We start from the raw sequence: 16,157 nt of genomic DNA, 5'->3' as shown, positions 1-16,157 counted from the left end.
ATATATATGTGTAAACATAGATAGATAGATATAGATATACAGTTAGATATAGATATACAGATAAATATAGATATACAGATAGATCTTCACTCACTCTCCCGATACCTTTTGCTTTGTTTGCATGTGTGTAGTCGTCTTTTGGATGAGATTTTTCGGCTAGAGTTTGAGAGGATCGTCCGTACACCCTACCGTCATTGCTTACCTTTACTTCACTTGAACCGAATCATCTCCCATAGCTATCATTCTTCCTCTTCTTCATCTTATCTCAAGGACTCTTGCCCCTCTTCTTCTTCTTCTTCGTATCATCTCCATCCTCTTCATCCCTCCTCGTTGTCTCTCTATCCTTGTGACAGAAGAAGAAGAGAAAAGCTCTCATCTTTCCGCAAGAGACGCTTTCCTCTCTCTCCTTCTTCTTCTTCTTCCTCTTCCTCTTCTTGTCTTCACTCATGCTGCTCATGTCCCTCTCACGGAGGAGAAGTTGAGAGGCATGGAGAGACGAAGATTGACAATGAAAAAGAAGAAAGACTAGCGACAAGAGAAAAGAAGTGTGACCTACGGTCTTCTTATAAGAGTGCCGGCCGTAAGAGCGAAGAAGAGGAAGATGACGATGAGGATGTGATGGTGGTGTCAAGTACCTTCAATGAAGAAGTAGAAGTAGAAGAAGAAGGGAGACAAAATTCAAAAGAAGAAGAAAGAAGACACGGTTCTCCCTTCCCGGATGCATACCAAGGAAGGGAATGTAAGGGAAGGATGGATGAGCCCGGCGGAGAAGCAGGAGAGAGTGATGGAGGTCCTGTTGTGCTTGTATCGTCTGATTCGTCTCCCGTGCGGGCTTCTGCCGATGTAAGAGAAGAAGAAGAAGTAGCAGCTGAGAGAGACGAGGAAGAAGAAGAAGGAGAGAATGAGAAAGGATTAAGAGTGAAGAAAGGCCGTGAGACAACAAGTATCACAGGAAGAAGAAGAAGAGATGGTGAAGATATTACGTGTGGAGAAAGGGAGAGAACACGGGGTGAAGATGAGAATGACGTGGAAATTTTGTCTGTCCCTGAGGGAGGAGACAATGAAGGAGAGGAAGAAAGTCTTGGAGACCCAAGCCTTGATGAGAGTGTGAATGATAAGACTGATATTACAGAAGAGAAAGGAAGAAAAATGAAGACCAAAGAGATGGAGGAAGAGAAACAAGAAGAGATGGAAGAAGATCGATCTTTTCCCCCATGTTGTTTAGATCTCCAGAAGAGTAAGAATAGGAAGAGAAAGCTAATCGAGGAGGGAGACGACAGCCTGGTGACGGCCACTCGAGAGGAGAAGAGTACGAGGACCCAAGAAGAATTCTTCTCCCCCTGTCTTCCTTCACGACGTATTGAGGGGGAGAAGAACAAGAAGAAAATTATGAAGGGAAAGAAAGACGAAGAAAAAGCGAAAAAGACTTCTGCAAAGAGGGGAAGAGATCGCGAAGAAGAGAATGATGAGACTGGATTCCCTAGCAATGGAGTCGTAGGCCCAGGCGGAGAAGATAGCTTCTATTCTCTCTCAGGCGAATCTTCAAGTGATACAGAAGATACTGCTACTACCCCTGCAAGTGAAGCACCAGTCGCTTGTATCTCTTCTTCTTCTTATCGACAGCTAAATGAAGAAGAAGAAGAAAAGGAGCCACAGCCATGTCTCAGAGAAAGGAAAAAAGGAGATAGAGAAGATGAAGACGGGGATGACGAAAGATGCAAGGAAGAAGAAATAGACATGCATCATGATGACGAGAAGGAAGAGAAAGAGGAGAAGACTCATGCTAAGAATTACAATTTAACGAAGAACTCCACCATTTTTGCCTCTTCTCTCTCTTGTCCTTCACTTGCAGTGGAGAAACACAGAGAAGAAGAAGAAGAGAAGTCTGAGGGCGGTCATGAAGAGAACAAGAAGAAGAGAAGTAAAGAGGAGGAGCAGGACGTAGACGAAGAAAGTGATAATGAAGAAAAGAGAGACGAGAATAAGAAGACGGAGAAAGATGAAGAAGAGGAAGAAGAAGAAGATCTCGTTACCGTCTTCAATCGTCGAGAAAGAAAAGCAACGCGATGTCTTCTCTCCTCTTCTTCAGATGCCTCTCCGGCAGGTTCAGTTATCGATCCAGCTGAATCTATCATCAAGCTAAAGAATCATCTCCCCACAAAAGAAGGAGGAGAGGGAAAAGAAGAAGAGGATAATGATAATGACGACGACGACGAGGGAGAAAAAGCGCAAGACGGTGATGGAGAAGAGACCAACAAGAGGAAAAAGAATGAAGCTGCAATGGAGAGGAGAGAAGGGCAACACCTCATGCAAAGAGAAGGAGAAGAGCGAATGCCGATGGTCAACGGAAGTCTTTCCTCTTCGTCTTCTTCTGTTGTCTCGGTTCAAAACAAAAAGATGACGAGAGAAAAAGGAGACATTTCTAGCACATCTACGAAACCCACCACGGATATCGAGAAACCGCTCTCTTCTTCTCCTCCTGTATCTCTTCCTTCTTCTTCTCTCCTCCCGTCGTCATCTTGTTCTCCTCCTCCTCCTCCCTCCTCTCTCCCTCCTCTATCTTCTTCCCTGCTGGGCCTCGTCGTATCTCCAGTGAAGAGAGAGACGAAGAGCCCGGCATCAAGGAAGTCAGTGAGAGAAGAAGATGAACATAGGAAAGAGAAAGAAGAGAAGAGAGCCGTACTAACCACTTCTCGAACCGTGACGAATCATCACAGTACAACTCAGCCTCCTCATCCTCATCCTCCTACTGCCGGTGCTTCTCGTGGATCCCACCTTGTGCTTCTTCTTCATAAGAGCAGTAAGAATGATAAGAGGACTCTCAACAGTAGCAGTAGGCATCATGATGACAGCAGCAGCTGCAGCAGCGGTACGATGACTGGCAGTGGGGATTGTACTCGTCTATCTTCTTCTTCTTCTCTAGGTGGTAGTCCTTGCTGTAGTCTCTCGTCGTCAGCATCTCCTCCTGCTGTTGGTGTTTCTCCTGAGAAAGAAAAGAAGATGAAAGGTTTGAAAGAGGAGAGAATTTTTCTAAACCGAAGAAATCATGAAAAGGATGGTAAGAGAATTGGTCCTTTGAGCTCCATCAAAAGCGACAGACCTCATATACCTCCCCTACTCACTCATAAGACGACCCCTTCTTCTTCCTCTTCTTCTTCCTCTTCCTCTTCTTCTCTTTCTTCACACCAACAGGGAAGCCGTCTCCTTCTTCATCCTTATCATCCTTCCTTCAAGCAGAGATCAGCAGAAGACAAGTTGTTCATGCCCAGGAGAAAGCCGGAGAAGGAGCTCGGCATGAGGGCTAGTGCAACCTCGGAAGGAAAAGGAGGAAAAAGAAAAGAAGAAGATAAGGCGAAAGGAGAAGAAAAAGGTAAAGCAGGACATCCTCCTCAGCAGCCTCCTCCTTCTCCTCGTCTTGAGCATCACCGCCGCTTTTCTTCTTCTTCTTCGCAACCCATCCTTTCTCATGAAATTCATATCCATACATCAAACAGCCATAATAAGCCTTGTTCTTCTTCTCTCACGACGACGACTACTACTGATAAAGGACGTTCCCTTCAGTCTCTTTCTCCTCGTATGGCGGTACCTTCCTCTTCCTCTTCTTCTTCTTTGTCCTCTCCGCAGCATCAGTCATCTCGAGTCCAAAACACCACACCGTCACCCTCATATACTCCCTCTCCGCTTCTTCTCCATTACCCTTCTTCTTCTTCCTCTACGTCTACGTCTTCTTCCTCTTCTTCTTTGCCCCCCTCGTTATCGTCTTTTTCTTCTTCTACAGGGAAAGCCGCGACAGAGGGAGAAGACAGGGAGGGGAAAGAGAGCACCATGACGATGATAATGAAAAAGCGATCAACTCTCGCCACACCTCTTCCTCCTCCTCCTTCTTCTTCTTTGTCTCCTGCTGTCGCTTTTTCTTCGCTCTCTTCCTCTTCTTCTTCTCTTCCTCCTGCTCCTCCTCCTTATCTCTCGGGGTCTGTCGACTACCGCAACGTCGCGATTCCTCCTCGAGGACAGCAAGAGCTTCACGCACAGCATCAGCATCTTCCTCATTCACCCTCCTCCCCTTCTTCTTCTTCTTCATCCTTTTCTCATCCACCACAGTCATTCTCCTCTTATAGCCATGACAAGAGAAGCAGTCGCATGCATGCACCCCACACTTCTCATCTGCCTCAGGCAATTCAACAGCCCACGTCTCCACCATCACCCAAATCACTAAACCTCCACCCCATTCCTCCTCCTCCCCCTCCTCCTCCTCTTTCTTCTTCTTCTTCTCCATCTCCCTCTTCTTTCTCCTCTTCGCCCTCTGTTTCGTATCCTCCATGCGCAGCTCAGGCTCCTTACCATCCTCGTTTCCCCTCCTATCAGCATTCTTCTCTTCTTCCTTCTCCGTCTGCTTGTGCTTCTGGGGGTGAGAGAACAGGGGGGGGAGGGGGAGGAGACAGAAGAGACAGAGAAGCTCCAAGTTGTTTTTCTTCATCTTCCTTGTTAAGCCCCTCGAAGGCCCGTCCGAGTCCGTCTCTTCCTTCTTCTCTTCGTCAAACTCACCTTCCTCACTATCCGGAGGGAAATCGAGGCTATCCCTATGACCATGAGCACCAGCCTCATCGTCAGCATCAGCATCCCCGCCTTCGGTAAAAGGAGACATATATGGCACATAGACATATATACACATACTACATACACGTTAGACATAGACACGCACATGTTTGCACAATCTCATACCTTACATATAAGGCTTTGCTCTTTCTCTTCTTCTCACTGTTTTATTCTTTCCTCCCTCTCTTGTTCTCCTTCTCCCTCTCCATGTGCTACGGTAGTCCTTCTCTCCAAGCGCCTCGGGACGGCAGCATGTGTAGCTAGGTGTAGGTACTTAGCTAGCTAGCTACCCATGTCCTCCCGTTGTCTTCTTCGCAAGTTCCTTGTGTGTTCATGAGGAGGCCCGGTGGGTCGCTAGGAGAAGAAGAAGAGAGGGCAATGCCACGGAGAGAGAGAAAAGAGAAGGGAAAGAAGAGAGATGAATGTGGAGTCTTTTTCATCCGTCTCCCGTGTGTCGTTGACCAGCCGTAGAAAGTCTTTTTAAGAAGAGCGTTTATGTATGGGTGCATGCATGCACGACATACATGGGATAGAGAGGAAGACAGGGGTTTCTATTTTGAATCTTCTTCTGTCTATGAGAAGAGCAAGATAGTATGTGTGAGAGAGAGAGAAGAGAGTGAGTGAGATAGAGGAGAGGGAGATAGTGAGATACATAGATGAATAGATAGATATAGATAGATAGAGGTGGTAGAGTGAGATAGCGCCTTGGAAGGAAGGGGTGAAGGGAGAATGAGATGTAGGCGTTTTATGCTTTCTTGTCTTTCGTTTTGTTTCACCCCTTGGATCCATTCATTCTTCATGAATGCAAGTCTTTTGCTTTCTTTCTTTTCAAACGTTCTTTTTTCTTGGTATGAGAAGACACATGGGGTATCTTTAAAGAGATGTCTTTTCACTGAGACAACAGACTGCAGAAGGAGAGAAGAAGAGACTCTTTCTCTTTCGCTTTCTTCTTCTTCCTCTTCTCTCCCTCTTCTTCCTTTCTTCTCCCTCTCTCCTTCTGGAATTCTTCTTGGCTAGAATCAGCGTGTGTATCTACGGCATAAGGACAGTCGGGTGTCTCCCCTTCAAAAAGCGATCTTCTCTCTACACAACACTACAGAGGTAGATAGAGATGAATGAATAGATAGATTTCGATAGATAGATAGAAAGATAATACATCGATAGTTTTCGATAGAGATAAAGAGATAGATAGACAGATAGGTAGATAAATAGATAGATAGGCAAAGTATAGACAAATAGCCCTAGATATTGCTAGGCAGGAGGGCCTGCGCTGAGATGCCCCTGAGGTGGTGCTGGCAGAGAGTCTTGTTTGACAGATGTGTTGCCTCGCCTTGAACGGTTGGTCAGTGGAGGAAGTGTCTCTTCTCTTCTTCTTTTCTTCTTCTTCTTTCACATATTGGGGCCTCCCTGACTCTTTCTACTACGCCTCCTCCTCTTCCTCCTCCTTCTCCCTACAGCATTAACGGCGGGACAACATTTGAAACCTTATTCAATAGAATCTGAAACGTACATACATATATAGACCCATATACACATAGATACGTAGGGGTGTTGTGTGTCTATCTATAGATATGTATAAGGAGGAGGACCATTTGCACAAGCTCCTTTGTACACTTGCATGAAAGAAGACGGGCCGGTCGCTACATAGACTAAGGATAGAGAGACAGATCGATGAAAGATAGCTAGATAGGCAGATATAGAGTAGGAGAGGGCGAGAGAAACAGATAGAGTAGTAGAGATAGACATCTTCATAGCGGCGAGTCAGGCGGACAAGAATAGACTCAAGTGAGAAGTTTCTTATCATGCATGATTTAAGAAGGCTTCCCTCCCCCCTCATCGCATCATCACGGTGCATGCGTTCTTGTCTTCCTTATCTTCCCTTCTTCTTCTTCTTCCTCCTCCTCCTCCTCCTCCTTGTCTTAGTCGTACAATGAATGGTGCCATACTACAGCAGGTGGGGTAGGTATTTTCAAGGCTCTCATGTTCATCTTTTCTAAATGTCTGTCAATCGAGAGAGAGAGAAAAGGGGAGAAGTAGATCTTTCGTCCGTCTGCCCCTTTCTGTTTAGTGTATCTATGTATACATCATCCTTCTTCCTTGTTTTCTTTCTATTGGCGAGGCCTAGGCATAAGGAAGTTCTTCCGTAAGAGAGACAACCTCCCTCCCTGCGTCTTTGCTCGGCTCTAGTTCGCTAATCAAGTATCTCCATTAGAAAGAAAGAAGGAAAGAAAGAGAAGGCCAAAGAGAGAAGAAGGGCGATGGTGTCAATCTCTATGTGAAAGGAGAATATGATAGAAAGATCTAAGAGAGAGAATGAGAGTGCGTGTAGATACGCGTTTCGAAGGATAGAAGTCTTGTCACTGCTGAAGAAGGAAAAGAAAGCCAGCTCCAGTGAAGTAAAGAAAGCAAAAGAAACTCTTTCTTGACTCGTGTTTCGAGATACATGACCTGCAGTTCATTCAAGCACAAGAAACCCCTCTATATGAAAGACATACAGACTCGATGGTTCGCCTCATTGCGGCGAGTAGATACATACATTGGCATATAGATACAGATAGACAAATAAATAGATAGATAGACATAGAAGAAGAGAGACAGAGAGATATGTACAGGTAGATCTATAGAAATAGATGTTTTGATAGATCAACGATTCAATACATCGTATACATCATATATCTCTTCAGGAGATACAAAGAGTCCATAAATCGGGGAGAAGCCAGGGTTGATAGAGGGATCATCGTTGAGGGGTATTTCTATCCTCTCTTCTCGTGTGTATGACGATCCCTTCCTCTTTCCCCCGACCTTCTTTCTCTGGAGTCTTTCCCGTTCTTCTTCTATACATGTAGATAAACATAATATATTTAGTGACAACGGAGAAGAAGGAAAGGACAAGACTTTCGCTTCTTCTTCTCTTTGAAGAGGAGAGAGAGAGGGAAAGGCAGGAAAAGAAAGAAAGAGGTGAATGATGATGGATGGAGAAAGAAAAGGAGAAAAGAGAAGAAACCGACACACAGATGTCCTCCAGACAGCGCAACAGAGAAAGAGAGATAGATCATAAATAATCCGATCCATTTCTATTAACAGATAAAAGAAAGGAACAGGATACAAAACGAGCTGAGGCGAAGGCCTCTCTTCTTCAATCTCTTCCTCTCTCTCTTTCATTCGCTTTCTTTTTCTTTTCTCTTCTTTTCTTTTTTCCTTTCTAAATACTTCGTCCTCTTCTCTAACCCTCTCACCCTCTTCTTTCCATCTATCTTCTTCTTTTTCTTCACTATCATTTTGTTCTTCTTCTCTTTCTTCATCCCTACATCTCCATCTTCTTCACCCCGGCCTTCTTTCTTTCTTTCTTCGCCGTTTCAGAGAGGAGAACATGTCCTCTTACCTACAGCACTCCCACCTCCGTTGCCTCCTCTTCTCAGCTCTCAACTCCACGGGAGATTTGCACGTCACGCATCACTCCTCTTCCTGAAGTCTATCTTTAATCTATCTATCTTTAGTCTATCTATCCATAGAGATATCGAGAAACGTACTATATAAATACATATATATATATATATATAAATATAGATCGTTGTATAGCATACATAGCTCTCCCCCTTCATTGTCCTCATCATGATTTGGTGGTTCTCATTCTCTTTCTTCTTCTTTCTTCCTTTTTCTTCCTCATGTGTTTCTTCTTCTACTTATTCTTCATATTCCTGCCTGGGGTGTTTATGCTTGTCGAAGTCTATCTACCTGGATTTGTATTAACTCGAGAACGGCATTCTTGAAGACGCGGAGATTGCGGTCAACGAGATACTGTCGATCGAAGACTTCTTCTCGAAATACGCAGGCAACTACGAGAGACTTTTTCACCTCCGTGACACACAGCATCTGCCCTGACGTCAAATGCACAAGGTAACTATCTGAACGGGAGCAAAATGTCTTCTTCATATCCCTCTCACTTCTTTTCTTCTTCTTAATCTTCTTTTGCTCCACCCCGGGCGCCATGTGTTCTTCTTTGGAGGAGGTCTCCTTGTGAGTCTCCTTCTTAGGCGTTGTCTCTCCCTCGGTCTTGTGCGTCTTGGGATCAGGAGAAGATGCAGCGATGAGGAAAAGATGATCTTCTGAAGTGAGAAGTGGAGGAGGAGGAGGAGAAGAAGAAGCTTCCTGTTGGTCTTCATAGCCCTCTCGGCTATCTTGATTAGGTAGAATAGCTCCGGAGGACTCTGTCGGTCTTGTTTTCTCTTCTTGATCATGGAGAAGATTTCTAGTGTCTGTAGAACGGCTGAAGGGAGCGATATCGGCATTCACCTCGGATGGGGGACGTCTCTTAGGTGAATGAAGAATGATAGGTTCAAGGAGACTCTCTGCTGGTAGCGCCGAGAGGGGTCGATCACCATGGGGTGAAGAAGAAGACGGAGCAGAAGGAAGAGGAGGAGAAGAAGAAGAAGAAAGAGATGAAAAAGAAGAGATAGAAGAGGAAGAAGAAGATTCGCTTGATGGAACTGGTACTAGAGAAGGTGGGGGGGAAGAGGAAGAAGCCTTGCCCGCTTTTGTCAATCTTTCTTCACATCGATAAAGATCATGAGATATTTCTCTATTTTCTTTTTTCTTCTTTTCTTCATTGTCTTCCTTACCTTCTTCTCTCTTGCGTTCGCTTGCTCCTTCTTGATCTTCTCGTCGTTTCTGAGAAGAGATCAAGACGGCTGAAGACAGAGAAGAAGAAGATTTGACTGATCTAGGTGCAGGGGTTTCTCCCTGCGAGGGACACGAGAGCTGGGGCTCTCTCTCTTGTGAGCTTCTCCCACCACAGGACTTTATTTCTTTCTTTCTCTCTTTCCTTTTCTCTTCTTCGGACACGGTCGTCATCTTCTCTTCCTCCTCTTCCTCTCCATTCTCCTCTTTCATTTCCTTCTTTTTCATACCTTCAGAGCTCGCTCCATCGAGACTTTCTCCTCGCCTGTCCGCATCTTCCTCTTCTTCTTCTCTGCCGTCTGCTGTGACCATGGTCTCTGTGGATGAATTAACCGAGAGGAAAGAAGAGAAAGAAGAAGAGGAAGAAAATAACTCCAAGGAAGAAGAGGAAGGACAAGCGGCGGTGCTTGTGGATGTAATAGAGAGAAGATGATGAGCTGTGCTACTAGGAAGAGACATCGATTTTGTTATCTCGATTGAGGGGTGTCCATCGGTCTTAAAGCCCCCACATTGGATCTCGCCATCCTCATCCTCCTCCTCCTCCTTCTTCTTGTCTTTCCCTTCTTCTTCTTTTCCTATATTCTCCTTCTTACACATATCTCTTCTCAGCTTCTTCTTCTTCTCCTCTTCCTTCTCCTTCTCTTCTTCTTCTCTTACCACATCTAAAGAACATAGAGACTTTTCGTCTTCTTCTTCGTCTTCTTCTTCGTCTTCTCTTCTCTCTGTCTTTCCTTTTGTTTGTGAAGTCGATAAGACCGATCTTCTCCCATCTCCCCCAGCCCTATGTAAAGTTAAAGAAGGGGACGAAAACGGCGGCCTCGCTGGAGGTGCTGCGGCGAAGCCACGTTGCTGTTCCTCATCCGCCGCATCATGAAAATAACCTTCTCCATCCCCCTCTCCTTCTTCTCCTTTCTGTTCTCTTCTCTCTTCTTCTTCTTTATCGTATTGTCTCTTTTCTCTTCTTCTTCTTCTTCTTCTTCGTCTCTTCTTCGTGACCCTGACCGGTCTCGGGGAAGGTAAGAAGATTGAGTTTCACAAGTGCTGCTGGGATGTTCTTTCTCACCTTCACAGCCTTTCCTTTCCTCTTTTCTTCTTCCTTTCTCTTCCTTGTCTTGTTCCCCCTCTTCTCCTTGCAGACTCTCCCTGCCCTCTTCTTCTTCTTCTTTTCTTCTTCTCCTCTCCATCTTCCTCTCCTGCTCTTCAACATCCTCTCTTTGACTATCTCTTCCCTCTATTGCTCCTGCCTTCCTACCTTCCCCCCCCTCGTCAACCTCCTCTTCTCTCCTTGCATAGCTTGTCCTCTCACACATCTCCAAGCTCTTTCGTCCTCCACCACTTCCAGCTTCTCTCCTTCTTTTCCTATCTTCTTCTTCTTCCTCCTTCTCGTCCCTTCTCTCTCTTTCTTCTTCGTTTTCTTCCCTTTCCTCATTTCTCTCTCCTTCTTCTTCTTCCTCCCTTTCTTCCCTTTCTTCTTCTTCTTCATCTTCATCGAGAGACGAACTCGGTGTAGAAGAATCCAGAGAAAGAGAAGAAGGACGAGAAGAAGAAGGAGGACGAGAAGGAGGGAGATTTGAAAAAGGCGAGGAGAACCACTGCGGTCGCTCTTCAAAGGGGGGTGGGGAGTAGACAGCTTTCAGTTCTCGAGCGACGTCAACGACTTCAGCAGCTAGCTCAAAAAGAGAAGAATCGAATGGGGAAGAATCGCTAGCTAGACACAGTCTTACAGCTGAATCGAAGAGAAGAGCTTTATCCATTCGACACGAGGCCACTACACCATCCAACAGCTCGGTACAGACCTCATGATGACGAAACAATCTCTGAAGGAAAAAAGAAGAAAAGAAGGAGGAGGGAGAAACACAAAGAAAGAAGGAAAAAAGGTGATGCAAAAGAGATGAAAAGAAGGATAGGGGGGGATAAGAAAGATAAGAAGAAAAGGATAGGGACGAAAGAGAGAGAGAGCTACAAAGACGGAACGTAATTAAAAGAGAAAGACAAGTAGACAGATTAAAGAAAGATAGATCAAGCACAGATAAATCATGGATAGATAGACAGATTACAGATAGATGGATAGATAGAATAGAGATAGGTGGATATATACAGAAATACGTCGTGTAGATAGAGATGAATTGTCGTTTTCAAGGGGTGACGGGTAGGTATGTCAACAAGGAGAGACAAAAGAAGAACCTCTGAGAAGCCCCTTGGCTCGATGAAACCCACCACGTCGTCCCTTTTGAGAACATGTGTCTTTCTCCTTCTCTTTCTTTCTGTCTGTCCCTCGCCATCTCTCTGAGAAACGGAAGGAGAAATACGTCTCCGTGCTTCTCCCCTATTCTCTTTCCTTGCGCCTCCCCCTCATCATTCATTTGAATAGGGACACTCAGCTACCTACCTACTCCCCTAGACTAACTCTTCTCTCTTTATCTCCATCTCCGTCCTATCTGTCTTTAATCTATCTACCTATCTTTGATCTATCTCGACTCGATCTTCAGCCTACCTTTTCATCTATCTGAATGTGTGTGTCTCTTTATCTATCTCGACAGTTGCGGTCTTTTAGAATCTTCTGTTGCTCTCTTGTATAGCCGCCCTCCTTACCTGTACAGAGCGACTGCATCCCTGGAATATAGAAGAATCGTAGAGACACGTGGCTGAGAAACTCAGTCTCGTCAACCTACAAGACGTAGAAGAAGAAGAAGCAAGCTGGTCCAAATCTTCATAAGCATGACAATTCTTGAGCGAAGACTTCGTCTCATCCCTCGTTGGAGAGGACCCGGAGGCCGAAGAAATTGAAGAAAGGAGATTTCTTCCTTCTTCCCCTTCCTCTCCATCTTCTTCTTCTTCATTGTTGCCATGTTCCTCTTCTTTCTCAACATGCTTATGACCTCTGGAACTTCTCCTACGATTCTCAATAGTCAACGCGGATGACGCAACTGGAGAAGAGCTGCTTCTACCGCTATCACTCCTACTGCTCTGATCCTCCCCCGTCTTATACGCGGAGAATCTCTTATTCTCCAGATCTCCTTCGTGTTCTTTTCCTATCTCACAACTTCCTCGGGGGGATTCTCTAGGAATTCTTCGCTGTCCTTGCCTCCTCCCCTCTTCTTCGCTTTCTTCATCTGCGACACGTGGACGTCTTCCCTCGCCTTCTTTCGCATAAGGTTTCATATCTCGAGTCGATGGACTGAGAGATCTGAACGAAGAGAAGGAAGAAGAAGAGTGGTTCTCTTGAGACCGAGAAGAAGAAGAAGGCAGCGGAGAAGGGGGAGAAATCTCTTGAGAGAGGTGGAAGGAGAGATGATCTTGAATCTGCTCGTGAAGTCTCTCGACCACATCCAGCGCAAATTCTCCTAAGCCAAAGTAATCGGCCTCAGACTTATGGAGAAACACCTGAAAGAAACAGAGAAGGCGAGAAAGAGAGAGGAAGAGACAGAGAAAGGAAGAGAAAGAGATAGATTATTTACAAGGGTGGGAGTATGTCGATAGTGGGGTGTCATGGAAGAGACCCGATAGACACACGTGAGAAGAGGAGAAGAAAAGTCGAATAGACGTCGTGGAACCTTGAAGTGCCAAGAAAGCCCTGTCAAGCTTGCGGTAGAAAAGAACAATAAGAGAAGGAAGAGAACTAACTGACTATACGCATATGCAAAGACACATGTATCTATATATCTATCTATATAAGACCGACAAGAAGAGAAGATAAACCCTATATACTAGGGGGTTAGTTACACTACAAGAAATATAAAATAAATACCTACACAGACAGACTCTCAAGCACATGGTATCTATATACCCTCGAAACACTTGTGAGATACAAATAAATAGAGAGACAGATAGATAGAGAGACAGATAGATAGATAGAGAGATAGATAGATAGATAGACAAAGAAATATGAAAAGATGGATAGATAGGTCATAGATCGATCGATCGAGACGGGCGTGTTTGCCCTTATGTGTGTTGGTGAGGTATGAATCGGTCGTCGTCTCTTTCCTGTACAGTCTGACGTCAAACGTAGAATAGGAACTGCAGTTTCCGTCATACTCTATACCTTCTTCATACATCTAGCATACAAATATGTATATATAGATATATATGAGATATCTACATATATATTCATACATTCAGAACCCCGTGTAATAGGTAGGGAGATTGGCCACTTTTCGTCTTCAGCACCTAGTGAGAAAGGACCACGTGCACTACTTTCACCTTGTGACAGAATCTATACCTCTCTATCTATCTATGTATCTATCTATAGAGAAGGAGAAATGAGAAGCAGGAGAGAGAAAGAAAGAGAGAGAATTCCTATGTCTTTTACCTCGACGTATAGATGAGGACTGATCATCCAGGCGGTTTAGATGAATCCGACAGCATGGAGAACATCGAGATCTAACGTATCACTCTGAATATCCACCACAAAGATGAGACTGCGACTTCGCCTTAGAATCTCATGGCAAATGAACAAGCATTGCTCGACTTCTTCTCGTTCGCGAAGACCCCTTCGATACCGATGATCTTCTCCTCTTCTTCTTTCCTCGAGTGTGAATGGATTCGTAGAAGGGTCTACTGAAGGGGAGAAAGAAAGAGATCCTTCTGACGACGATAACGAAGAAGCCTCCTCATAGGGATCGCAGCCTCTCTCCCCTCGGATGACTCTATGGTCATTCTTGCTGTAGAATCACTTTCTATTCTTCTCATGAAGAAAGGGTGCCTTGGTATGGGAAAAAGATGAAGTCGTATGACTGATAGGAGGAGAAGAAGAAAGGAGATGAACCGCTTGGGATCTTCCCTCTTCTTCTGTTACTTGCTTATGAGACATATCGCCCATCGCTCCTTCACTTTCTCGAGTATGAGGAGGAGACGAGACACCAGGGTGGAGACAAGGTGACAGATGCGAAGGGGTTCTCTTCACATGACTGCAACTAGCTCGACCACCATCAGCAGTAGGATTCGTGACAATACAAGAAGGAGAAGACGGACAATGAGAATGAGAAGTTGGAGAGGAGGAAGAAAAAGAAGAATAAAGATCCTGACGACCTGTCGTCTTAGAAAGAGAAGAATCATGAGGCTTCGGAGGATGCTTATGATCACTCCTGAGGTACATACTGCTACTACTACTAGGAGGGGGGGTGCGATGACAAGGTAAGGAAGATGAAGGGGGAGAAGAATACGAAGAAGAAGAAGTTGTCTCGCCTCTTCGATGCTGTGGCAACGAGGAAGAAGAAGAAGATAGGATAGCGCCTGCACGTTCTACGTCAAGCACAAAGCTACCTGGGAGAACGGCGACAAGAAACTTAAGGAAAGAGCCACCGCATTCCACAGGGATCACTTCAACCTGAAGGAAAGAGAGACAGAAAGAAGCAAAGAGACAGAGAAACATGCAAGAGAAAGATATGAGACAGGGAAGAGAGAAGGAGAGGAGAGAGAAAGAAAGAGAGAGTGAGAAAGAAAGAAAGAAAGGAAGCGAGAGAGAGAGAAAGAAGGGACACTCGATCATTCATAATAGCTCGTAGGTATCCCCCCACCACACCGCCTCCCCCCCTCCACACACCTAGTGACCTCTCACGGCTAAGAACGACCCACCTCTACTCTACTCTATCTCACTTGAATCTATCTTTGATCTATCTACCTATCCATTTCTAGTCTGTCTATCTATTCGTCCTTGATTTATCTATCTATCTACCCCTGAGCTATCTATCTCCCTATCAATCTGTAATCTATCTCTAACCTATCTACCCTTGGTCTTTTATGTATCTGTGCATATGCGCATAGATACTTTGCAGATGTCACGATAGCACGCCGGAGGAAGACGAAGAAGGAGAGTATTCCGAGGAGTAGCAAGACAGACAGACCACCTGTCTTGAAGTTCCTCTCTCAGGATAAGATGGACGCACGTCATGACGAAGAAGAGAAGACTCTGAAACATTCTTCAAGCAACAGTCACATCCTTGCTGGGGGTGTACATACACACCAAGAAACGAGCTTGTACAGAGAGAGAAAGATTCGTGAAAGATAAAGAAGTAAAGAGAGATTGAAGCCAAGAAATACAAACTGATGAAATAGGTTGAAAGAAGGCTCCCTGAGAGGAGAGGGGAATGAGAGGAAGAAAGCGACAGAAGTGGACTGGCGAGCAGAGGAGCGAAAAGACTTGGCGGGGCAGACTACCCACATAAACAGACAAAAAAGACAGAGAAAACGACAAAGAAATACAAGATTTATACAAAGACAAAATAGATTAGAGATAGACAGATCAATAGGCTAAAGATAGGTAGATACATAGATTAAAGATAGACAGATACATAGACTGAAGATAGATAGACTGATAGATACATTGACTAATGATAAATAGATACATCAAGGGTAGATAGATTGATGATAGATAGATAGATAGATTCAAGATAGATAGCTTAAAGGGAGATAGGTTGACGATAGAGACATTAGAAATGGATTGAAGATAGGGAGATTGAAGATCGATGTGAATTCCATAGGATATGGGAAGAAGGAAGAGGCGAAGAGAAGAGAAATGCGAAACGTATCTGTAGACGTGGATGCATCTTTAAACCTACTCGTATATATACGTCTCCCTTCATCTCTCTCTGTGCATTATTACTCGTCTTTGGTCATACACCCCCGTATTCATCTCTCTCTCTGTCTCTTTGTCTCTGTCCATGTGCAAGAATCTTTCTATAGATAGGGTTCTTACGTTATTATGGAATCCTTCGTAATGAAACGTTTCATGCGGAGGGGTCTGCTGAAAGACCACTCGAGCGATCGAAGACTTCCCGCTCCTCGGCAGCCCCGCTATCAACAAATTCGGAGTTGATCCATCCATATACCTATACATACATACATACACATACATACATATACATACATATACCTACACATACATA

General features: G+C 44.7%; 2 protein-coding genes across 2 annotated transcripts; one reads left to right on the top strand and one right to left on the bottom strand.

Moving 5' to 3' along the window:
• Positions 1 to 132: 132 nt before the first annotated feature.
• CSUI_002001 (uncharacterized protein) lies at positions 133 to 5,376 on the top strand (the record flags this gene model as incomplete). Its single annotated transcript, XM_068062203.1, has 1 exon — positions 133 to 5,376. A coding segment is annotated over one exon (4,503 nt), but the record flags the coding sequence as incomplete, so codon positions are not given.
• A 1,681-nt stretch (positions 5,377 to 7,057) lies between these two features.
• CSUI_002000 (gtr1 protein g) lies at positions 7,058 to 16,099 on the bottom strand. Its single transcript, XM_068062202.1, has 4 exons — positions 15,968 to 16,099; positions 14,069 to 14,599; positions 11,866 to 12,657; positions 7,058 to 11,090 (listed from the first exon to the last, which is right to left on the bottom strand). The coding sequence occupies exons 1-4, from the start codon at positions 16,094 to 16,096 to the stop codon at positions 10,065 to 10,067; spliced, it is 2,478 nt and encodes an 825-aa protein (XP_067925821.1). The 5' UTR covers positions 16,097 to 16,099; the 3' UTR covers positions 7,058 to 10,064.
• Positions 16,100 to 16,157: the final 58 nt, after the last annotated feature.

Source organism: Cystoisospora suis (genome assembly GCF_002600585.1).
Source record: "Cystoisospora suis strain Wien I chromosome Unknown contig_831, whole genome shotgun sequence".
NCBI lineage: Eukaryota > Apicomplexa > Conoidasida > Eucoccidiorida > Sarcocystidae > Cystoisospora > Cystoisospora suis.
Note: the sequence above shows the minus strand (reverse complement) of the source record. Positions and strands in the feature narration are given on the sequence as shown.